The sequence below is a fragment of the Tinamus guttatus genome, unplaced genomic scaffold (assembly GCF_059628265.1).
Source record: "Tinamus guttatus ecotype Peru unplaced genomic scaffold, ASM5962826v1 Tinamus_guttatus_pri_ptg000012l, whole genome shotgun sequence".
Classification (NCBI taxonomy): domain Eukaryota; kingdom Metazoa; phylum Chordata; class Aves; order Tinamiformes; family Tinamidae; genus Tinamus; species Tinamus guttatus.
In genome coordinates this window covers 2,312,724-2,339,012 of record NW_028288546.1, presented here as the reverse complement: position 1 = coordinate 2,339,012, position 26,289 = coordinate 2,312,724, and the positions used below count along the sequence as shown (strand labels likewise).

Here is a 26,289-nt window from a genome sequence, read left to right as displayed (position 1 = left end):
TTGAAATAATGTTTTAAGTATTGCTTTCAAAATATGATGGGAAATAATATATTCAAAGTTTATTCCATTCGAACTCTGCGGAATGGGGAATGGATTAAAGGACAAACTTCTGGCACAAGTTGCTTTTTGATAACATATAAATACATTTGTTGTGTGAAATCCTGCCTCACCTGACCCTGGGAATGCCTTCCATAAAGCTTCCACTGTTTTGATTTAACAGCACATATGTGAATACCCTGCATTTAAATATTAAATTAATGAATCAATCTTCTTTCTCTTTCTTAAGCAAAATTCAAAACTCCCATCCTATTTATATCATTTCCTTTGCCTTTTATGGCAGATTTATTTTGCATTACAGTAGAGTCCTTGACATTATAATTATATTTTGGAGGCATCAGTAGCAGCTCCAGGTTCAGCTGAGGTTTCTACCAATTCAGTTTATTTTTCCTATAAATTACTTTAAACATGAAATATCTATGATTTAATCAATATCAGATGCAATTTAGAGGAAAATACTGAAAAAATAGGTCTACTGTAAGAATTCTAAAATCCAACTTTAATGCTCAGAGTCAGCTCTATGCTTCAGTTTACTGGGTGCTAACTGTAATTATAGGTTTGACCACACTATAACCGAAGGTCACTCTGGAGTGACCTTTTCCATGTTCTCAATATCTACTTCTTCAGGAAAACAAATAAACAAGCAAACAAAACAGAAAATGGTGCCCACTTCCCACTGTACAAAAATAACTGGGAAATTTTAGAAGTAGGAAGTGGGAAAGAAAAGAAGTTGAATGTGGGAAAGAAAAGATTGGTGTTTGGGGAAGAATAAATTGATAAATTCAGTCTTTCTGAAGAATCCACCAAAGCAATCACACATTTTTAATGGGCCTACCACACTTACATAAAAACCACATTAAGCTAGCTAATCTTAAGAAACCGAGACTGCAGAAGTAAAAAGTACTGCTGCTATTCCCACTCAGTTACACTAGCTACAAGAGTAAATGGTGGTTAGATGCATATATACTTATGAGTGCCTACCTTTTTCTTCCCTTATACTCAGTTTGTAGTATTTCATGATGGGTCTACTTCCCATCAAATCTCCATTTCTAAAAAGATGACAGTTCTTAAAATATTGCACCATGCTTCCCACAAAAGTTATATGCAAATACCAAAAGACATAAATTCTGAACTCAGATGAAATTAATATGAAAGATCTTAATTGCTCCAGCAAGGGGAGTTTTCACTAATAACCTTCTATCCCATCAGATAGACCAGATCCCACTATAAGTATCTGAACAGCAAGAAAGATATTAAAACTTGCAAAAAGATATAATCTTTCATGATAAATATGTATTTAAATCAACCATGGTTCAAAAAGTGAGAGCTAAAGAAAAGCAGTACTTTCTAGAAGTCTATTTTCAATTAGAAGCTGTCACAGGAGTGATTACAAACCACAGCTCCATGATTTCACTTCTCAGGGGAAAGGGTGGAACAGAAGTCCCTGGTGAAGCTGAGCTAGGCTGAAGTTAGACAGAAGTGCTCTGCTCAAATATCTCCAGTGTTTAGACAAAAGAAAGCTAAATGAAAACTTACCCTTTCAACAGAGCTCTGAAATTTTGATTTATGAGGCAAGCATGAAGATAACAATCATATACACCTTTCCAAGTGGAAAGTTTATTGATACTGTGCAATCTCTTAGTTTAGCTTGACAGATGGATAAGACCTTGAATTCAGTGCAATGCGAGGGGAGAACAGCACATTAAAGTGCTTCCATATTTGAGATCAGTTACAGGAACAGTATATGCACAAGAAAGAAACATAACTCATTATAACATTAAGACTGTGTCACTCTTCGATCAAAGGCCAGGAAACCCACAGGACTTAAGGACCTGAGTCTTTATGCTGAGAGTTCCAGGAGGCAATTTAAGAGTATTAAAATATTTTAGGCCAGAATCTTCTCCACAGAAGAAAAAGGATTATAATCTTTTACTCTCAGCCTCCTTTTCTTGTCTCAAAAAGATCACTGCCAGGAGAGTCCAAAACCAGAAATTTAAAAAATATTAGACTTTGTTTACTGAAATGGGGTAGCAATAGAAAAAATGTGTAAGCAATTTAAGAGCCAAAGTGCCTTTTTACTTAATCTTTGATGAGCTCTAGCACTCTATGGCACTTCAGAAATAATTTTCTTCTAAGGTATTTTTACATATATAGCAGGTTTTTTAGAAGTAGTGATAATGGTTCTAAATCATGTTTCAGTCAAAGTTAGGGCTACCAATTGGGTCTATAAGAAGAGCGTTTAGCTAATCAGAAATAAAATATTCAATGTAGACTTTATAATTGTATTTACATTGACCCAAATATTCATCTGCCATTTACTTGAGTATCAGAAAAAAAACCCAAATCTGACTGAGGTGGATGAAATTTTAAATATTTATAGAAAACTACATAAATGGTGCATTAAAGAACTCTAGCTGGAAAAAGCCTGGATTACAAATCATGCTCAAATTAGAGATATATTTTAAGCAGATGAACCACAGTGATATTAAAAGATTTTCCTGACCTGTTTTGACTTCCTGACAGTCATGTCAAGCCATTACTAGTGTTTCGCCTTTTAAAATAATCATTAATCATTAAGGAATTTACCGACTGATATTTTAGAGAAGAAATCAAAAGACCAGGAGTTCAAAACACAATTCAGATATTGAATTAAACCTAGACTCAGACACATTTCCATGTTATTGTAAAAAGAAGAGTGTGTGCTCTCATCAGCAACTTCGTTCTTTACTCTGCTTACAGAGAGCATGGCATTACTCCAACAAAGACTATTCTTCCAAGATAAACTTACCACCAGCTTATAAGGTGATGCAGAATGAGATGACCTGCCAGGAAAGATACTGCCTTTGAAGCTCAAAGTGAAAAGTAAATTGTTCCATGTAAATGTTCCATACGCATGAGCTTTGTATTTTTACACAATGTTAACAAGAAGGCAGCCTATAAATTAAGTTCTCATATGATGCATTTTAAGATGAAAAGAGAACCTGTTTCAGCTGCAAAGAGTGATTACTCATTTTTAAAGCACAGTTGGTGATGAGCACAAGTTTTACATTGTCCCCTTTTTGCTTTTGTGATACTCTGTAGCATTTGCACCATTTTTTCTAAACGTACACAATAAGATTGAATATTCAACTATAATTCCCTCCACCACAATGATATTTTGCAGCATACATAGTAGAAAGGACAGAAAACAGTTGCTCAATTCCTACTAATGTCAATTAAAAATAACCATTCACAGCCAACACTGCTGCATGTGAGAGGCTGCCACCGGTGACCATCACTTGAGTATGGGAAAGGAAAGTGAGAACGTGCACAGAGGGGGATCTGCATGAGTGGAGTCCATCAGACAGAGCAGCAAGAGAGAGAACAGAACAGAACACCTTGGAGAAGGAGCAGTTATGACCACATTTTGTAAAGGGAAGCTGCAGATTAAGACTGGGGAAGGAAATTTGCCATTCCCAAATTGAAGGAATATGTCTATGCATATGGCCCAGTATTGAAGCCGGGATCCTTTCTTGCTGTATCTCCTTTTGCTTAAGATGTCAAAGTGGTAGCAGATGATGACCTGCTATGGTCAAGATTTTCTTTCTGAAGTACAAAATCATTTTATCCACCGAACCATCATTATGGAGGAGCCTCTGGTCCCACAACTTGTCATGCCCCAGGATAACCAACCTCACAACTGTTGCTTGGTCTGAAGCCCCTAATATGGAGGTCCTTGGCCCTGGGTTCTGCCTCACAGGCCCCTGCACCTCTAACATCAGAGCCCTCTGCCTCTCCTAACGCAGAACCTATGCCAACCTGCCCATGTTCCTGCTACACTTGCTTGTTCCAGCTATCGTCCAAGTGCCTTCCCACTCCCATCTTTGTAGCACTGGTGCTACAGACGTAACCTCATGCTATGATCCTGATGTATTTGCTGACACTGCACGCTACAGACTATCGGTTGAACCACCAATGGAAAAGGAACAGAAAAAGTGTCAGCTAACTTCTAGGAATGTCACTGAAGGGACAGTAAGGAAAGGAAGAAAATTATCTCAAGGTTTAAACCTTGCAAGGAGTATAAAGCTGCAAAGGAATAACTATAAAGGCCAGGGTGTATTTAAATTCCTAAATGGAAGTGACTTTGGTAGTTTTGTCATTATTAAACAAATAAAGATTCCTGACGTTAGTGATGAGAGAATGATATATACAGCCTCTTCACCATAACAGTTCCTGGAGCCTCCCACACATCAGCCATTTCAGAGAGATCAGTGCTTGGATTATGGAATGCAAATCATGAAATACTATAATGTATTTTTAAATGAATTCACTTAATAAACACTGAGCAATACAGTCAAGTATGTTCTAACCTTGATTCATTATTAGTTGACATCTTTTAAATAAATGCCAAACCACAGTGTTTTCAATTAGCATTTTACAAATATACAATTGCTTTATTTAATCTAAATTGACTACAGATTTCAGAAATCTTAATTCAAAGCACTGTTAAGATTTTCACTGCCAGACAGATGGAAGGAAGCTCTTCTCACAAAATACTTAGTAAGACCAGTAATCATTAAGAATATGACCAAAAAGAATTTGCAGAAGAAAAAAGATGGAAGATATGAGAAGAAAAATAATAATAAGGTGCCTGTAAAATGATATGTAGATTATCCCTGAGTATCTGACTATCTCATTTAATTTGAAAAATCCAAATTAATTTGCTTATTTTTTTAAAGATGTTTTAAGGAAATGAATGGAAAAGTCATGAAAACTGATTCTAAAAACTCAAGACAAGTGATTTTATTTAAAATGTTTTGCATTTGTGGTCCTTGAACACACTGACGGTCTGTTATAAATTGCACTGGCTACAGAAATCTTAGAACTTCATATGGCCTGCTATATGATATAAGCAATAGCCAAGCCGTTATGTATTAACATTATATATTTGTAATAATGGTAAAAAAGTTACCTTTTGTGATATAGTGAATTAACTAAATGTGTTTAAAAAATACTTGAGTTGTTTAAAACCTTCCCCTTACTTTGCTTTTACTTAAGGTATGTGGAATGGGCAATAACAATTTCAGCAACTTCAGGCCCTCCTGTAAGAAGTGAAGGTGAACTGAGCAAATAGAATAGCCCATCAAAGCTAAAGGAAACTGCAATTTCTAAACTCTAGTAAGTGCTTCCTCCCCACAAAATGGTAAAACTTACTATGAACACAGACTGAGTTTTTCAACTCAGAAGAGTCTTGATAGTCAAGATAGTCTTGAAACATTAATCAGACTCATGCTAAACCAGACACTGAGTGACAGATGTCATGTTTTTTCCTTTAATTCAATATTTTTTATCTCTTGTTGAGATAGTTCAAAGTTAGTTAACAGTTCTTGAAAAATAAACCAAATGTAGCTCTTCTCTTGGCCATTCTTCTGCATAAAAGATTGGACAAACACTTTCCAAGTTCATGTTGCAAATACGGCACATGTCAGACTTCAGTGTTCAAGATGAAAATCATGCCACCCAGGGAAGTTAGTTTCTTTCTTGCAGGAAACTCTGCATGAAAGAAACTCTGTTTTCTAGAGACAAGCAATCTCAAAATCACATGATTTGCTGTTACTAGAAAAAAACATCTAGAATCGCTTAGTAAATTCAAGAGGCACATGCTTCTACATGCTTACATGTAGAAAAGAAAATTAGAATAGAATCATAGAATCATAGAATCGTTAAGGTTGGAAGGGACCTCTAGAGGTCATCTAGTCCAACCCCCCTGCACACGCAGGGTCACCTAGAGCACGTGGCACAGGACTGTGTCCAAGCGGGTTTGAAGATCTCCGGGCAGCCTGTTCCAGTGCTCTGTCACCCTCACTGTTAAGAAATTTTTCCTTAAGTTCCTGTGGAACTTTTGGTGCTTCAGTTTGTGGCCATTACCTCTAGTTCTGCCGGTAGACACCACTGAAAAGAGGCCAGCACCATCCTCCTCACTGCCTCCCTTAAGGTACTTACAGACACTGATCAGGTCCCCCCTCAGCCTTCTCTTCTCCAGGCTGAACAGGCCCAGCTCCCTCAGCCTCTCCTCATAGGGCAGATGTTCCAGGCCCCTGATCATCCTTGTAGCCCTGCGCTGGCCTCTCTCCAGCAGCTCCACATCCCTCTTGTACTGTGGAGCCCAGAACTGGACACAATACTCCAGATGCAGCCTCACCATTAGCCTTGAAATTCAAAATTTTCACAGTTTTGGAGCTGTTACATCTGACTAATATATATCATGTTCTATTTGGCACTAATTATGTTTGATTTTTAAAATCATTCCAATGTCCAACAAAAACATGCTCCATAGCTTCTCTAACACAAATGAACAAATGTTTCAGTAACAAAATTTTAAACACTTTTTTGTTTGTAACAACATTAATAGGGCAGAAATCATTATAGTTTAGGTATGTCATGTGCTTTAACTCACCAAGTTACAAACCTAGCATATTTTTTTTAACATTTTTACTGAGAAAATACTACCTGAGCTGTAGAACCTGTAAATAGTTATGCATAAAAGTATCTAAGATGAAATAGGTCTACTCTAATTTTTAAGACTTCTCTACTTTAAAGAATATTCACCTTAACTCATCTTGAACCCACAAAACATCTGTGCGTTCATAATGCAATGCATGTACCATGCAGGTTGGGATTTATAAATACATCACTTGGAAATTACATCAAAATAAAATTATATAATATAAAAATAATGGTAGATGAACCAGAACTAGTCTGTAAGTGTCAGTGAATAATAAATCATTACTCTCAAAGGAGGAAACTGTCAAAGGCATAAAGGGTGAGTTAAACATCTAGCACTCAACATATGCCAGTATGCTTTGGACACAACTCCTATAATACTTTTTAAAACATATCCTATAGTTCAGGGAAAAAGGCCACTTTCTCTAAGTGATAAAATATAAAAGAGCTATATTTTATTCCAAATCTACCCTTTGCAGATAACCTTTTTTTTTTTTAAGAAAGTAAAGCATGACCTCTAATGCATACTACATTTCCTACATCACAATCAAAGCAGAGGCTAATACAGATGAATTGATCCATTTCCCAAAACTTTAGTAGTATTCAAAAACTGTTTTACATGGGCAAGTTCTTATAGACCAATTTTGAAAGGTTTAAATTTGACAAGCTGCTGAATTCATAACACTGTTGTGAAATATAAAGGCCAAGATCCCCCAGTACTTTACAAAAGATATGTATATAAACTGTATAGTAGTCTCATTTAATTTTTCATCAAAATCTAGTCACCTGGTATGTATTAGGCAGTGCTTGGTAATGTTACATAACAGTTGGGAACACAAAGTGAAGAATAGCATATCCACTGAAACCGCACAGGGAATTTAGAGAAACAGGCGGATGTCATTACATGAGCTGGCCCTTGGCCAGAGCACTGGAGTTAATGCTCTTATTCTAGTGAAAAGTGCCACAGGATGAGCTCATTTGGACCTCAAGATGATGTGTCACCTGAAGGATGGCACCCACCTGCTCACAGCACAGAGCATCGCGGTGATGCGCTGAAGCGCTGGGCAGGGAGAGTGCCATGCATTTAATGCACCCTGCATTATTTCGGGAAGCAAAACCCGATTATTTCTCACTTTAAGCTCTTAAGTTCGCCTGTCTAATTCTGGTTAGACTGTGAAACATGACAAATTCATATAGATGATTTAGAGACAGTAGCAATGATTCATGATCCATATGTGGATTATGTATCATCTGTATGCTCATATAAGCAGCATATATGAGAATACAGCAAAAGCCATACAAACAGCCAGAACTACCAAATGACGTAAAATAACATGTAGATATATTACATCATTCATCAGTATAAATAGTGGTGCTTTCAAGTACCAAAAAAACAAATTTGTTGCACATTAGCAGCCTGTACATTTCCAAATAAAATGTAGTATTAAAAGTGAAAGTTTTTTTTGTTGTTTTTAATATTACATCTGTTTTATTAAAAGAGCAACACATACATAGTAAAACAGGTCTGGTAAAACAGGTGTTTGGTCACATGAAATTTGTGTAAGAACAAAGGGGACAAGAAGCCATATCTGTTCTGCCCATCCATGTGTAAGTGCATATACTAGACTAGCAGCCACATGAGGCATTGTTAAATTAATGCTTAATACTTTTTAATTTCATAAAATTGAGATTTCTTTGTTAAAACTAGGAATGTCTGTCTAAATCCTCATTCTTTCCTAAATTATCCTCCTAACTAAAATAACAACAATAATACTAAACTAGGTCAGTACACTGACTGCTTAATTTGTTCAAGGTCGTGTATCTTGGTATCAGCTGAGATATGCTTTAGCAAAGAAGTTTTATGATCATCTTGAGACATCTGTGGAAATATCATTATGTTCCGCAATGTATCATCTCAAATATGGAGCATGAATTATGGCTTTTCTATAAAAGTGAACGTAAACTTTAAAAAAAAAGACTCACTTGAACATCTGTTCATATCTGGCGTTCGGAATCCATAGTACCCTGATGGGCAGGAATGTAAGCATTCACCATATTGCCTCATTCCTTCTCTTCGTAGGAAGAAGAATAACTTATGTTGGCATGTGATGCACCCATTATCCTTTGAACAAGATAAACAGCCTTTGCAAATTGGATTTGGTCCATAGCTAGCTGCAAAATAAGAAGATAAATCACATTTTAAGATCATTCTGAAAATTATTTTGGCTGGAAGTCCTCTTCCCTCTGAAGTCTTACTTATCTACTTTACAATCACGAGCAGTTTTGAAAGAAAGGTTCTGAAAATGTACTCATTCTAATGCATCTTTACTGGCCAGGGAATAAATAAAAATATTAATAAATAGTAAAATAAATCAAAAACTCTTTATTTTCATTAGTATGCAATGTCACTTAACAATAAAATGAAAAGGTGCCACTTTTTTCATTCAGGTACAGGCGACCGGAGACCAAGGTGAATAAAGCTCACCAACATAACGTGAACAAAACCCAGGGGCTGAATTCCAGCTTGCAGCTGAGCCCATGAGCCCAGCACAGCCGTGAAGCACGGACAGGACACCGGCAGCCGGGTATATCCGCCCGGAATGTCATGGTCATTGGATTCCAGAGACCACACTAGCAGTTCTGTGGAATGACAAATGAGAGCGCACTTGGATCTCTTTCCAGGGCACCAAGCTTGCTCTGCAGAGAAAGAGCAGGAGAAGCAATGACGGTGCCAAGGGCAGCATCTGTGGGCTGTGCCCACCTTCTGGGGTGCCCCTTGCCGTCATACTGCAACACGAAGAGGAGCTGCAGCACCCCGTGTTCAGGAGCTCTGGCCATCCTGCCTTTCTCCAGAGCTGCCCATCTCTCCCTGTCCCACACGCAGCCAGGGCTTCCTTGGGTTCTGAGTTAGCACAGCAATTAGCAGTGGGATGATGGCTTCCTTTTAAATATAACAGGTACCTTTTAAATATTACATTAGCCACAGGACTTCACTGAATTTTGCCAGTTCAAATCTGGATTACTGGAAACAAGGAGAAACCTTATTCAGCAAAGTGTCTTTGGGGTGTCCAAAACTTCTCAATAGCAGCAACCCTTAGGGTAGCTTGCCAAGAGGGCAAAGATTATGTTTAACTGTTACATTTTTAAACAATCAGAATTGTCCACACCTTACTTTGGGACTTTTATCCCATATGGATGCTTAATAGGCATCACTCAATGGCTGACTTCACCAGCAGAACTGGGAGAAGAAAAAAGAAAAGCCCATCACCCTCTGGAAGCAGTAGCTGATAAGCTTTACTCTCACCTACACACATGTGCACAGCACATTGCTCGTGGCTCCCGTCCGTGCACATGCCTCCTCCAGTCCTGCACGACAGCATCCAGCTCTTATCTTGCACAAAGCCATCCTGGTGGGTGGCAGGCAGGACGGGGAGCCAAGCAATCTGGCGTGAAACAGCTCAGCCAGTGGGACCTGTATGAGGGCTGGAGCCTCCTCACTGCTCACACGCTAGGGAGACTCTCTGCACGTGAAGAGCATCTGCTCCCTCTGCGGTATCCGTGCCACCCTCCAGCCCTTAGCCATTTGTAATAATACACTCTCTCAGAGCAGCTGAACCCCTGAACCAATGCTCATCTCCTGGTCTCCCCAAAACCTTGGATGCAGCTTTCCCTACAGTTCAGCTCACAAATGCTCTCACTCACAGTCCACATCTTCAAAGACATACAAGAAGGGAAGCAAGCAGATGACGAGCTAGGCCTGAGCACATTCCTCATCTCACTGTCGGCAGGGGTTGCAGATCTGTAACCACATCAAATATCATGTGACCGTGTACTGCAAAACAATTGTTGCTTAACATATGGTGGGCAGTCTTGTAGACCTCTAAGTCCCTTTTTAGCCTCCTTGTATCTCACTCATACCTCCACCTTGTTCAAGATTTCCCAAAGAACCCTGTCCTTTAACTAAAGAATTAGGGGGAACAAAGTACAAGGCAAACTGCAAGATGTTTCAGCTTATTCACCACTTGTAAGTTCTTTGGATTTCAGATCAGCTGAAGTTAGGGTCCCATATGCAACATATTGTTTCTTCCCTAAATCAAGGGTGGTTTTTTTCTACTCTCTTCCCCTTGAGCAGCTGAAGAACATGATGCCAAATAACCCATCTCTCCAGGTCACATCATTTCAGCCTTTGCTGTCCGCACTCTGTCACACAAGCCCTGTGCTCCCTTCCAGAGCAAAATAACTCCCTCCAAAGAATGACCCAGGTATGTTTGTGGGGACAGTCCACCCCAGGGAGTCCTCATGGCAAGAACAAGGCTGCACCGCTCAGCGCTTCTCACCTCTCCAACACTCTTCTAGCAGCCTTGAGCAGGATCTCTCAAAAGACTCACACTCGCACACAGCTGCCATGAAAACACTGCCCGAGCAGGCATTGCACAACCCTTATTTTATTTCAGGGACTTCAGAGAGAAGAATATAACTATTATGACCTAGAGCAACTCTCTAAGGCCTAGAAGAAACGTAAGGCCACGCAGCGTGGATGTGGCCTCTCTGACGGAAACGGTGCTGCTTCAAGTAGTGTGGCAGGGTATCCCTCTTCTCTGGAACAGACACATTAGCAGTGTCCATGTAGGTCTCGTGTCCTCTCTCCTCACTGACTCACATTAAAATTCACACTTCTCAGCTACAGATCATGCTTCTCAGTTCAATTCTACTGTGCAACTTTTTTTTTTTAACACTGTCCACGTTACTCTCCTCTCTCTCTAATTTCTGGTCAGATGTCTGTTAAAAAAAAACTTATTTTGGAAGACAGATTTTGGAAGACAGTTATGCCCATTTCTCTGGGCTTCAGCTATAACACTATCCTAGCATGCTTTCTTATGAAATGGAGCTGGCAACAAAAAACGATCTTCCATTATCCTCTGCTGTCCATGGTTTAGGAGATGGAGGCCACAAAGCTCATGGTCAGCACAAAATATATCCAAGAGTTCAAAATATGTTGTATATATTTATTCCCAAAGTTAACACATGATCACATCTAGATTCTTAACTTCTGGGTGTCCCCAACAAATCACTGTTGGGATAATTTCTGTGCCTGGATTTTTTTCTCTCATAGGAATTCTAGGAGATCCAGTTCCTTAACGCTAATAAACTACTCTCAAACTCTCAGATGCAAGGTGTTACAGATGGGATTTATTGCTTTAGTAGTTTATTGCTACTTCAATAATCAATTATTAAACTGTGGCCCATCTACTTTGCATAACATATCAAGGTCAAAATGTTCACATATTTGATGGTCACAGTAATGACTTTCTTTCTTGCTCTCCTAGTTACCAGGTACCAGTAAACTTAATTCTATTGCATCCTTTCTGCCACTTCAACTTGTTAAAAAACAGGAAAAAAACACAATATGCTCCATCCCTAAATTATTTGGACACAGAACACATTCTTCATTGAATCAAAATATTGTAGCAGTGTTTTCAGTGACACATTGGCTTGAAGATAACAAATTAACTTTCTTTCTTAGGCCCTATGTAACACGGGTTATAAATCAAATCCTCTCATATCTGCCCCCATCTTATCTTCCTCCACGCTAGTCACACAGCAAGCACAAAATATCCTTAGCACACACAGCTGTTCAATTCTCATCTATTTGCTCTTTGAATAGGAAGTGAAAAGCATCTCTACATTCAGCAGAAAAATCTAAAATCTTTCTAGAGTAATCTAAACTCTTCCTTTTGGATTTGTTCCTAACCCTCTTTTTCTCTTCTGTATTAGCCTGCAGGCGAAAACAACATGTTTCCAAGCTGTCAATCACTTGCGGGGTTACCACTTGCATCATGCACCGTCACACACACATCCATCACACACGATCCCAGCCATCCCACACCCATTTCCACCCTGCCTGTCGTGCCCGGAACACCCTCCTCGACTGTGTGTGCCGGCGGCCAGGTTTTCTCCATCCGACTCCCTCAGGAAAACTCGCTCCGTGCACGAGGGCCGCAAATGCTAACGAGCGTCAGAGCGCCGCTGTCGTCACGCCGTAAAGCTCGAAACGCACACGTGCTCCAAGTTAGCACCATCCCGCGGGTCCCCAAGGGCACGGCTGCCCTGGCTGCTGCTGGGGCTGTGACCTCCTGGCAGCAGCAGCGATGCTCCGTACAGCCACACAAGCATGGCCTGGGTGTAAACAACTCCTGCACATGCACACACCTCCATATAGATTTATTTTCTACTTATTTCTATTTTCTACAGATGTATTTTCTATTCTGTGTGTTTTCTGCCTCTACAACCATATCCTGGAGCATCTCTGCATATAAAGAAAAAGCTTTTAGACTTGATTCCCCCTGTAGCTTTTTATTTTAAATCTGGGATTAAGTATGGCAAGTTAAAAAAAGGTTACTTGAGAACACAGACTAGTGCCCAAACATTGAATGAAACACTCCTGAACTCTAAGGGTGTTCAAGGTTTCATGGTTTGGATCCATATCAAGTAAACTCAGATGTCAGTTAATTACTTTAACTCTTGTCTGGATCGAATGTATTGAAAATGCTTCAGTAATATCGCTTAAAGTGAATTGTTATGACTATTTGAAATCACAAGAGAATCAACAGTACAAAATGAGTCTAGTCTGTTCACCACAATAATACAAGCTGTTCAGTGAGCAAAAGAACTAACAGCATCTGATTTCCTATGGATTTTAATGTCTTACAGCCCACTTCAGAAAAACCACTGTAAATCTGTCTTTCTTGTATACCCACTTGCGAGCTGTCACAAATCTCTTCAGAAGCTGGGATAGTATTGCAGTTCACTACAAGAACTTGGTATTTTTACATTTCTGTAAAGCTGCACTGAAATTGAAAAATGGATTCAAAAACTGTTGCAGGAAGAGAAAAGTCTGGCAGAGAAAACAAGTGACAGAAAATATTGTTACCTAAAAATGATTTCCTTAGAAGGCCAGACTGAAATACTCGTTACCACGACCCAATCAGAGTTAGTATCCTCCAGTCTTTATTTCTGTCTTTTGAACTCTCTGAAGTCAGAAACTGGGCTTATTGGTACAAGCACCAGCTTAAAGGATGTCTTGCCCTGACTGGGATTGCAGATGCAGAAATGATGGTGATTCATTGGATTTTAGTTTAAACTTAGCAGAAATGTCTCTGAGACAGTCACTTATCAATTCAAACATGAGGTGCACAGCAGAAACTGAAAGGACTAAAAGGCTAGTAGTTGTACTTATTGCAGAGGAGAGTACATTATATAATACCAAATTTAATTGATATTGCCAATGTAATGACATCTAATACCTATTTCTCCATTGCATTGAACTAAAATAGTCACACTTAGCACATGTCCTTACTGTAAAAAGAATAGAAGAAAGAATACAACAGCCACACATACACACCAATATTATATATGATACCAACATACTTTCACTGAAAAATTGCAAAGTCATAATACTTAAAAACCATCTGATGAATTATGATTAGGAGCGGGCCAAGAAAAATGCATACTTCTTGCTACAACTGTGCAAAAACAAATGTAAGTTTTGGACAGAAAACTTCAGTAAAAAATGAAAATATGGAAACGTTTTGACTAGCTTGATTCTAGTCATTGTCTTGAATTAATAGAATTAAGAAATTCAAGGTCAAGGGCGACTTTTGTGATTAATTAGTCCAATGCTCTATACAAAGAAGCCACAAAACTCATGCTTTACTAAGACATATCATTTACAAACTATTCAATCTTGATTTTAAAATTGTCAGTGGTAAGGAAACCACCACAACCTTTGTTAAGCTATCACAGGGGCTAATCACTCTCACTTTTGAAAATCTGCAAGGGAATTTTGAACTTCAAATAGCAAACACTGGACCTTTTCATAACTTTCTCTGCCAGATTGTTAACAGTGTTTCAATGTTTTTTCCCCAATACAGACACTGTGTTCAGGTCAACCCTTAGCCTTTTCATGGGTAAGATAAACAGAGCAAGATTCCAGAACGTCTCACCGCAAGATGAAGGAGCCAATCCTTTGATCAAACCCTTACCATTTTATCAACAGGCTTAGGGACACCAAAAAAGAGCTCAGCAATGGAAAAGTGATGGTACAAGCGCCAAATCCAGAAGCGATATAACCTCTCTAATATTCCTGGATATTAAATCTCTTGAAATACTCAAGTGTTATACGAGTTCTTCTGACCACAGAGACACGGCTTCCCAATATCATACAGCCTTGTTTAAGAAGCCGTCCATTTTGTTCTTCAGAACGACTTGGATGCAGGAGATCACCCAGCGTTATTTTTCTCGAGACCCTGATCCTTAAACGCACAAGATCACTTTTTTTTTTTTTCCCCAAGTTTTCAACAACTCAGAAAATCGCATGTTCAAGAGTTTGCCACTCTACCTTGTTAGGTAGATTAACTATGGGATAGCATTTCACTTCGGAGAAGTTGACAGGAAACTCATTGGATTTATACTCTTAAATGAACAATTTTGGCCTGCTTATTATTATGAAACCATTTCTTTACTTCCTTTGGAGGGAGGTCTTATATTTTCAATAGCATAACGTATACTTAAGGTACTGTCAGTTGTCACCTCTTTTTGTTCTTTTGTTATTAAGGTAATGTCACTCTGACTATTCCACTTTTGGCCCGCAAGATTGGTGTTCTTTGCAAATATATTCCATAGAAAGTGGAATCAAATTCCACTAAGTCAAAATATTATACTTTTACTACATGGCTACCCAGCTGATTACTTGCAGAATTTTCTCTACTGTGTTTTCTGCACAAATGTGTTAGGAAGAATCCTTGTTAGATATGTTCACTGATCAGTTAGATAGCACTTTTCAGCTTCCACACAAGTTTCAAGAAGTTCCCTATGTTCTGGGAAATAATCTACAATATTTAGTGCCTTCAGGCATCATCAGTGCTGGATACTTAGTACCAAATTCAGAAACATACTTGTCAATAGAGTGACATTTTATATGTTTTTTTTTTTCTTTCCTTTCTGGAAGTTTTGGATGATTAGGTACCTTGAGGACATTCCTGACCTTCTTTCAGGTTGGGCTAAACTGCCATCTACAGTATCTCAGCCATCTCTCTTAATTTAACCATCTGGATCTTTTAAAGACATCTATCTCAGTTTACCTCCCAAGTGACTGCTATCAACTGGAAATTTTACACTCTCCTTTCTGCTATTTGTGCCCTACTGATCCTCACTTGCCTTCAACCCCACTGAATGCTGCTTCATGCTGCTGATACTGTTCTGAATTCTCCGCCACAATTTTTTTCCTGGAGGACAGTTCTTCTCCCCTGAAAATGGAGCAGCAGAGCTTCCTCAGTGTGGCTCCTCAGAACTCTTCAAATTCCCCAGAGTTTTCCAATGACCATATTTGTCCTGCCAGTTCAGAAATCCAGCACAGCCAACAATTTTCATTTCATGCACAGAAAGTCCTCCTGGCTACAGGACTGGAAAAAATATGGAACATCTGTTGCAGGTCACAGCCACCACTTCATCAGTGGCCACCCTAAAATCAGGTATAGGAATGGACAGAGAAAGGAAAGTCTGCTACCCCCTGACTAAATTCCTTAGGAAGTGTTTCTTTTTATTGCTATTTGCTTGCTATTCACAAGTCCACCGGTTTCACTTTTACTCTAGGTCTCCCCGCACTCATTAACAGGCAGCAAATAAATGTCCATACTTGAAAGACTGAGAATAATAAAAGGCCCAAACATCACAGTCACATGATACTTTCAACGATAATAATAAATAAAACAAAATAAAATAAAATAAAATAAAATAAAATAAAATAAAATAAAATAAAATAAAATAAATCATATTCAAAAAAACAACATTTACCAACCAATGAACTGGACGCAAATACATTGCACATTCATCTACCTCTAAGATTGGACCACCCAAAAACTTATGCTTGGTGTTCAGAAGTCACACATGATTCACATCAATGTCCATGCTGCCAACACCAGCGCTACTCCAGACCAGCCATTTCCTTTAATTTATCCAAGTTGTTCACTTATAAAGTGTCTGCTTCAGTTGTCATCATGAGAGGGCTGAGAACAGTCCCTGTAGGATGACCTCTGCTTCCTCTTCTGGGTTTCCAGAAAGATGGTTATTTAGGTGCCCTGTAGTCTGGCATTATGGAAACATGGCCAATGTGTGTCCACCTCTGTACTGTTTGCACAGCTGTGGGCAGGTCTGCCTGCTCCAAATCTCAAAATTCTCTGTCATAGCAGATTGCTCCACTCTCTGCAGACATATTCACAACACAACCTGTTTAACTTCTGGAAGGCAAATTTAGGATACTTCAGAAACTCGAGGTAATTTGACTAAATGCTGGAGGCTTCAGGTATAGCATCTGGAGGATACGTTACCTTCTGATTTCTGCTGTTTATATTTTGCTTTAATGACACTCTTAGTTCTCTACAGTTCTATAGAGTAAATTGTAAAAATCCCCTAAAGCAAATGCTTACAAATAAGAAAATAATTACATTCAGCACTCTCAGTTATTTCTCAGACCCCAGGCATTAAGACCTGCAACCAAAGCTCCACAAGTCACTACCTCTAGCAACAGTGCAGTTTAATCACGTCTAATGCAAACTGCATAAATCAGCATAGGGCCCCAGAATCCAGGTGCGCTCTGCACCAGCATTTGCGCAAGGTGCCAATGGGCAGGGATGTCCTCACCCCACTGCAGGCTCCGTCACAGGCAGCGTCAGCCCAGCGATGCCTGGAGCTCCCTCTCCACACGGCCATCCTCCCTCCTTCAACATCATGTGGAAAGAGCATGTGCAGTCTTATCTATAGGATGCCTCTTATTTCACAGGTGAGGGACTTAAACTGTAGCCTAAGGCTAAGGCAGATGTTGTGCACTTTAGCACTGAACTCACTTCAGGACACTCCAGCCAAGCTCCTTGGATAAGTTGTGGCTTATCTGCTTTTTGGGATAGGCTGCTCAGCACAGGCAGGCTATGTTAAAGCCTCAGAGAAAAGAATCACTTAAGAACCAGTGAAATTTCAAAACCACATCCATGTGTCCTTCCAACAGGCTTTTAAAATCACATCTTCAGCTAAGGCATCCAACTTTCCCCACTCTCTCCTGACAGTGTTTCTTCTGGGCCTCCCATGTAGAAGAAGAGTGGTAGGAAAGGTGATAACATGACAACCCTACAGTCCCCAGTTTATTTAGATCAAGGAGTCTATTTCCCTCCCTTTGAAAAATAAATCACATTTGGAAGCACAATTACATGCTCAAACACAAGCTGCTAGTTCCATTTCTAATAGGAAAGAAATAGCCAGAGACTGACATATCTTGGACTAACTCTTTATTTACATTAACCGTGCAGCTACACAGATAACCAAAACCAAAAACAACCCCATGGTTACTTTCCCCACAGCCCCACACCTGTGGGCAGGTCTGGTCTGGGGGACTCCAGAAGGCCACACTTCCACCTCTCAGGTGATTAAACTTCACGTGGTCACCAGACCTCCCAGCTTCAGATTCCCAGGCTCTTTCCCATTCCAAAATGCACCGTCTCTCAGCATACGCCAAGCTGCCATTAACTGTACTTATCTGCTCCCCCTGTACATATCCTGTGTGCCACTGTTAGCACGTTCGACAGGAAAATTCATCCAGCATGTTGCTGCTGCATATCAACATCTGGGTCACAAATCCTATTGGAACAAAGTCCCAAGCATTTAAACAAATTCATTTTTGTCCAAGTCTTTTAGTATCTAGAATATTTCAGCTTTCTGCTGTGAATAAGATTCATCTATAGTGCGCAGGTGAATAAACAGAGATGTAATTTTTCCCCTTTGATGGTGTGTTTACTTTGCCTGAATTGTAACTTATAACTTTTGCAAGCACTGAAACCTGCAGGGATCCAAAGCAGAGGTATTCCAACAAAAACACATTTCCAAGCCCAGATCCACCCAAACTGCTTAAGACAAAACACTGTTGGACACATTAAAGCTAGAGGTGAAGATCCAGAACACTCTGCTTAAGAAACAAAGTACAGCAACATATGAGCAGACTTCAGTTGTGATGTAGGATACTCCAGTTACCCATTTCATGCATTTACTGAATGATTCTCAAATCATTACAAAAGCAAAGGAGGAGTTAAAGAAAGGGCTCAAGCCTTTTGTTTCATGTCTTGAAAAACTAAATTCAATCTACTTTGCAAGTGATAGTTGCTATCACATTTTTATTGTACAACAGGAGCTAGCATGTAAAGAAAACAACAAACACAAATAAATACTTGAATGTGGATTGCAAATATGTAATAGTGAAGACACGTGCTTTATTTCTGCAGTTTATACAGCAGTGAACACAGTGGTTGGTGTTTCAAAAATACCAAACTCCTGAAATGTTGACCAGGATGTTAATGTAGCTTTTCACCTTTTTTTTTTTTTTTTTTTTTAAAGGTGTCATTTTGGAACACAACCTGGTTTCAGGTTAGGCATTAGACTGAGAAGGAAGCTTGGACCACACAAAGGTAAACAGCTCCACACAGTGTTGCAGGGCACTAGGTTGATCTGCCCAGGTAGATATGCCGAGTCTGCAGAGGCAAGGGTCTGGGTGCTGTGTAGCTTAGGGTTGCATTGCCTCCATCACGACTGCCGATCAAAACCAGCCGGTGGTTATTTTTGTTGTAGGAAACGCAAAAACAAGCTCCCGGGTAGGGTGTTTATGCTGAATCTGTTCCAACTCCATACTGAAGCACTAGAAAGACAAAGGGAAGATATCTTTTCTCCCCTTTCCCATTTCTGCAGAAAGCAAATTCGAAGCTACATGGGAGCTGTGTTTATTCCAATAGACATCCAGTTTCAGGAAGTTCAGGACTTCCAGCTGCCTGGGTAACCTGCCTGACAAGGCAGAGGAAGACACAGCCATTTCAAGACCCAACTAGATAAGGTAAAAAATAACCTGGTTTATCTCACAGCTGATCCTGTTTGAGAAGGAGTTTGGAGTAGGGACCAAGGGCCCTTTCATTCTGAATTATCACTCTATGTATGATCCTGCGACCTGCACCCGAGGTACCATATCCTATTTCTTGCTTGAGAGCAAGAAGCTTCAGCTACACGAAGTGCTGTATAGTACAAATGGAGGAGGAATTGAGGAAAAGGTAGCAAAGCATAAGGGTATATGGACTATTTTCTGCATTTCCAGATGTGTTCAATATCACGGGAGATCCCAGAGAAGAAAATATCAAGGTGTGAAATGGAAACAAGAGATCAGAAATATGTTGTAATTTAAAATAGGAGAGCTTAAGAGATATCCTTAAAGCTGGAAGCATTATAAACCTTCCAGGAACAGTGAGAAGTCTAAAGATAAAAATTTGCTAAAGCTAAAGAAGCAGGAGTAATGTAGTTCAGCAATAAAAATGGCTGAATTTTAGAAATGGATAAGACAACATGAGTCATTGGTCTAGGAAGTCCCCCTTCTTTAAGTTCAAATGAGCAGAGAGAATGAAGGGCAGCCAGGCAGCTTCCTACCCTCTAGGACCTCCCCACATGGACAAGCTATACTGTCCTTTGACCCCCCGAGAGGTGTTTCATTGTGCTCCTACAAGAAGAATCTGGGGACAGATACCTGCTTTGTTGTACCAAGACCGAGGAGAAGGGGCTCTGCAGTTGAAATGCTCCACACAGCTGGACTGGCTGCCAAGCGGTGACAGGGAATGTTCCACATCAGTCGATTGCTGCTTTCAGCGTCACGAACAGGGATGGATACACAAGTATCACAGCTCAGAGGACTCTGAAGCTCTCATTCACAGAAGTATTAAGCTAGTTCTGGTGGACTCATTCACAGAAGAAATGTTAGTTCTGGTGGACCTCAAGCTCTCCAAAAACACCAGGACCAGTCATGAAAAAAGCAAAATGGCATCCTAAGGATGCTGGCATTGGAGATGTTACTATATATCACACAAGCATTAGCAAAACTTTATACCTAGAGTTTCTTCAAATGAAAATAATTCTAGCACAAAGAGCACTACCCTAATTGTCCTTGTATTGAACATTCAAAATTAGATTAACTTTTAAGACACAAAGCAGGTAATTACTGACCAAAAATCAGAAGCTGACAAAGTATCTGTGATTCTTGGTCTGGCTTTATTTCCACTGTGCAAACAATACTTGGCATAGGCCAGAGCTCCAATTATTTGTAACTCTGAAAGCACGAGTTCATGAATCCTAAACCACTTATTACCGTAATGCTGGGAGGAGTTAAAATTAAGATTTTTTAGAAAGATATTCCACTGGATGAATAACAAGACATAATTCCACAAATACAAAAAAGAATTAAAAAAGGGGGAAAAGACCACTTGGGCTAAAAATGTGGAAATGGCACTTAAATACAGCTTAGCAGTGTTATGAAAACACTGCTTAGAAGGATGGAGAAGGAAATAATACTAAATGCACTAACTTAGGGCTTCCCTCTACCGTTCACTTCTTCCTTAATAAATGTTGTAAAACTGAGGAAATCCCAAAGGCCTGGAGCTCTGCCACTGTGTAAAGCAGGGAACTACAAATCGATTCACCTGACATCAGTTTCGGGAAAAAAGAATGAATTGCTAAAATAAATGTTCTATCAACATGCAAATTTAGCCTAAATGTACCTATGTACATATGCATTCTACATATATACCTAACTTCTGTTAATAAACATGGTTTTAAATCAAAATAAACTGCTGCTATGAGCACAGAGTGGAAGAAACCTCTGCTGGTAAGATGTACTTTCATTTCTTCAGATCATCTTAGTACCATATGGCATTTTAGCTTTAAAACCTCTCACTGCCAAATCTCAAAGCATACACTGTCTTAAGAAAACATCAATGCTTACCAAAAAAGTCTACAAAATATGAAATCTTTCCCTGCAGCAATCTGCAGATGAAAAAAGTTGGGAGGTAACAAGTCATCAGAAGGAACTTTACCAGTAGACTCTACTGAGAGCCAGCCCAAATCCTGACTAAACACAGCTATCCAGGGAAAGGGATCGAGGGAGGAAGGATGGGAAGCCCATCCCACTGGTAATGCATTGAAGCTGAAGTTAGGCTTGAAATAAAACCGGATACATAACACTGCTCAGTGAAGGACTGGAACATGTTACCTGGAAGAGAAACACGGCAAGAAGGGAATGAGATCTGGATTGTGTTGAAAACCTTGTTAAGGAGGTCACCTCTCTTCACAAGATGCTTTGATCCTACTTCTGGGACAAAGTATTTGGCTCTTGCCCATGGAGGTGTCAAGCAATTACTTCAGAATATGTGAACCACGTTTCTCCCCGTTCGGAGTACAAATGTAATTTTTCAATAGTAATCCCAATTGTCCTCTACTGACTGTGTCTTTGGATCCATCTCAGAGTAATCTCAAAGATGTATTTCCTTCAACTCAATTTGAACCAGTGGATATGCTCCAAATGTTCACCTAATATGCTGCAACACAGAATGACGGAATGGCTGAGGTTGCAAGGGGACCTCAGGAGATCATCTAGTCCAACTCTCCTACTCAAATAGGATGACCAAAAGCCTTTTGCCCAGGTCCATGTCCAGATAACTTTTGAGCATCTCCAAGGATGGAGACTCCACAACCTCTCTGGGCAGCCTGTTCCAGTGCTCTTTCACTCCCACAGTAGTGAGTAGTAAAGACACAGACTTGCAGCATGCGACATGGCTTTCCTGCTGGAATGGTCTCACCAACTTTTGTTTAGTTAAGGTCTTGCCTTACCAAAGACTTTCAAAGTATTTTGCAGCTCCTTACTCTCTGGTGAGGTCTGTGGCATATATTTTAGTCCCCTTTGCCAGTTTGTGCCAGTGATTTGTGCCAGTTCAAGTCTTCAGAATGCATTCAGGAGATCCCATGTACATGAGTTCATGGTACAGTCTTCAGAAAGGTAAATACTTGTTTGCAGTTCTCCAGCATGCAAGGAGCGTGTAGTGCAGCCTTGGCTCAGCTACTCAGCCTGTTAATTCATATCGTGATTACAACTCTCATTATTAGATTGACTTGAAGTAATTAACTGGGAGATCGAGAACATATTTTCCCACTGGAGAGAGATGATGGGAGTCCTCTGTAAAGATGGGCAAAAGCTGTTTCGGAATTTGACTGTTAGGAAAGCCTGAAAAGCAGCAGGGGAGTAAAGAGAAACCATGCCACAGCTTGCTATAACATAACACATGTAACTAGAGTCTCCTATAGATGCAAATACACACATGCCTACATACTCCCTGCCAAAACCAGGCCTACAAAACAACTAATTAAATCATGACATTGAAGGTGCTTGTATCTCCCTCAAAGGCTTTGTACTCATTCTAACCTCTGTTAAACCAGTTAGAAAAAAAGAAAACAAGGCCTTCTTGATCAAAAAGGGATGTCAATAAAGAGAGTATTTAGATGAGCAGTGGAAATTTATTTCAGCATTCTGAAAAAATATTAGCTAGAACATAAAGCACTTTTTGTCAGAAAACTGGTTCTGCAAAGCCAAAACAACAACCAAGGATCCTTTTACTGCTCTAAGCAAGTATTGTGTGGAATACATGCAAGATGGTCCTGGAGAGAAGACTTTATAAAGTTTCTTTATTTTAAGGTTTTACTTTAAACTATTTTTTCTTCAAAATACAATTGCCTCATGCCTCAGTACAGTACTATTAATACCTGCCTAAAAACTCATATTCTCAGCAACTAATATTACACCCATCCAGCTATAGTGTGATCCTAAATAAGACGCAGATCCCAAATTTACTCTTGTTTTACGCCTACAATCTTTGACTTTCATTATATAGTAAAATCGGGATCTCCTTACAGCCAGGGTCCCAGAACAAGGCCCAGTGCTCCAGTTCCCTCGCAGCAGGAATGAGGCATCACCCACGCGAGGGCAGAGGCATCGAGGCGAGCGCCGGCCCTGCGTGCGCAGCAGAGCTGTGGGACGCGGCTGTGACCTCCTGTCCCAGCACGGCCGCCTCCACAGCGGCCATCCCAAGGTGCCAGTGACAGCACGGGCTGCATGTGTTTGGAGACAGCCCCCCTTTCCACTTGAGCAGAAGCACTCGGACTTCCAACCACTCTGACACTGAATTCAGGGCACACACATTAAGGTAAGACTGATTTTGTGGCTATTATCCTTAAAAAAAAATCTTGTTCTTGCCATATTAATCTAAACACAGAATGAAACAGATGAGTATCTGATCAAGATAAAAGACACAGCAGATGATCTAGAATCACCGTGGAAAATGCAGGAGAGAGGATCACATGTGATCTTCAGGCTTACATGCTTCACTGTGGCCAGAGGAGAGGCCTGCATCTTGGAAAGAGCTTCCCCCCTCTGCAAGCTCTCTTCCTGACAGAAGGAATTGTTTGATGATGCAGTGCAGCATTATCAGACTAGCATCCTGCCAAAAGACAGAAAATACCCTACAAAGAGGGAACTAAAAAGTAGTGGGGAGAGGCCTCTATATAAAGGCACCTTCGTACACCTATTTTCTCCTCCTGCACTCCTCATATGCCACTGTTCCCTGTGGAGGCATTAAACTCAGCATATAGCCCCTTACAATTACTATAACCATCTGATTTTTATAACCTCCCACTGCAGGCGTTCATTAACCCCAGACTCACTCGATGCCAAGTCTTCCTTCCGGGAGCACCAGGGCTGTGTGTGGAGTCCAGCTGGCGAGTCAGGGAGCCGGCGTGAACGGGAAGAGTGTCCTGGAGCTGCTTAGGGCTGCGGTGAACCGGAGGAAAAGAACCACTTGCTCACGAGATTTAGGAAATGGATACAGGGTACTAAAATAACCATCAAGAGCAAAACCTATGAAATGGCATCCAGGGCATGACAAAATCTAACAATAAAAACACCTGCATGGACTAAAATCATCCATCCAGACCTGCTTCTGCACAGAGTGACCTATAAAAACAGACCCTGAACAGCCACCCTACACATATCGTTGTACACTTCTTAGTGCAAAACAGTATAAAAAAGATGAAAATTTTCCAGTCTTGCTTATTTTCCTCTAACTTCAAAGCTGCCAAATTTTAATTACTTTTAATCACAGTCTCACGTGCCATATTTTGTCTGTGAGCCAATTTTTCTAGTGAACTATAGCTCCCTTCCTCCAAATGGAAACCCTAACAGGTCTCTAACTTTATGAATATTATCAGGAACCATAGCAATATAAATCTGGTTTAAAAACACAACCTGCAACATGGAAATTCATTCCTAACACTTTGTATTTTAACTTTCTGTGCCCTTTTTTGAAGATAGTTTATATGTAAAAGTTAGAAAAAATTCCAGGTGCCAAAAATTCACAAATTCCCAAGCAACAAGGAAGACTCCCACACTTTCCACTGTGATCCTTGCTGAAAATCTGCCTTCCCTGTCTCAAATAAAGTTGAAAGAAAGAAATATCTGGAGAATTGGCAAAAGGATGCACAAAGCAGCTACACTTTGTCTCCATAGCATTATAGCACTGATATATATACACACGCTTCTAAGGAGGGACAACCAGTTTCTGGTAAAGCTGACTCAGACACTGACACTCGCTCACCTGCAGAATGATCTAGTTCCAGCAACTCACTCAAGCACAAGCTGGTCAGGTTACACAGCCACAACCTCTGCCTCATCAAAAAAAATATAACACAAAATCACCTCATATGCTTGGTTTTTCAAGTAATACCTATCCTGCCAGTTCCACAGCAAGAAGAAAGGGGTTGATTAGAAAAAATATATAAAAGATGAGTGAGCTTTGTAAGAATGACCGTATTTGTAAAGCAGTAATTATGTAATGATGTTTGCACACAGGTTTTTAAGGTATTCTATTCCCTAAGCGTAAAATGCTTCACCTGAATGTACACGATAATTCAAAATCCTGTGGTACAGAACAGTTCTCATTTGCAGGGATGTGCAGGAAAGGATAATGCCACTTCAGAGCCGATCTTGCTGGAGCAGCCACTCCGGAGCTGGACTCCCAGGACTTCCCTGGTGCTCCTGTCCCTTCCGTAACGCCTAGCAGGTAAAGGGGAGCTGCCAACGACTGGAAGCAGGACCTGCTGGTCTGACTCAGTGTATATAAATACCCTAAAGGAAGGAGGAAGATGGGGCTGACCTCTTTTCAGTAGTGGCTAGTGATAGGACAAGAGGAAATGGTCACAAACTGAAGCAACAAAAATTCCACAGGAACTTAAAGAAAAATGTATTGACAGTGAGGGTGACAGAGCACTGGAACAGGCTGCCCAGAAAGGTTGTGGAATTTCCTTCTCTGGAGATCTTCAAAACCTCCACGGACACAGTCCTGTGCCACGTGCTCTTGGTGTCCCTGCCGGACCAGGGGGGTTGGACTAGATGATCTCTAGAGGTCCCTTCCAACCTTAAGCATTCTATGGTTCTGTGGTTCTATGACTCCTTCCCACCTTTCCCAGAGAGCTCCTGGGGCAGCTGAGACTCTGTGGACTGGGAATACCCTGGAAAAGTAAGTGAGAGCCTCCCCAACTCCCCTGGAAGTGGGAGGCTGCCAAGGAGTGCCTTTGCAAATCTCCACCCCAAAACCTACATAGGTAGTAATTTTAAAGGCAACACACGCATGGTGAAGTATTCTAGAAATAATTTAGTTTTTAATGCCATCCTTTAAACTTAACGTTTTTCTATACCTCTCTTTTTTGCTCAACAGCAGATAAGATGTAAAATACAAGCTTTTTGATCCAAAATCAGAAGAAATTATAACCAGTATTAGAAAAAAAAAAAAACCCTTT

General features: G+C 40.1%; 1 protein-coding gene across 2 annotated transcripts in view; it reads right to left on the bottom strand.

Moving 5' to 3' along the window:
* RSPO2 (R-spondin 2) overlaps nucleotides 1–26,289 on the bottom strand; it is a 92,913-nt gene that overhangs the window by 38,952 nt on the left and 27,672 nt on the right. For both annotated transcript variants that reach the window (XM_088523135.1, XM_088523143.1), the window contains exon 2: nucleotides 8,524–8,712. In XM_088523135.1, coding sequence (XP_088379261.1) covers nucleotides 8,524–8,712 — 189 coding nt within the window. The remainder of the gene's footprint in view (nucleotides 1–8,523; nucleotides 8,713–26,289) is intronic.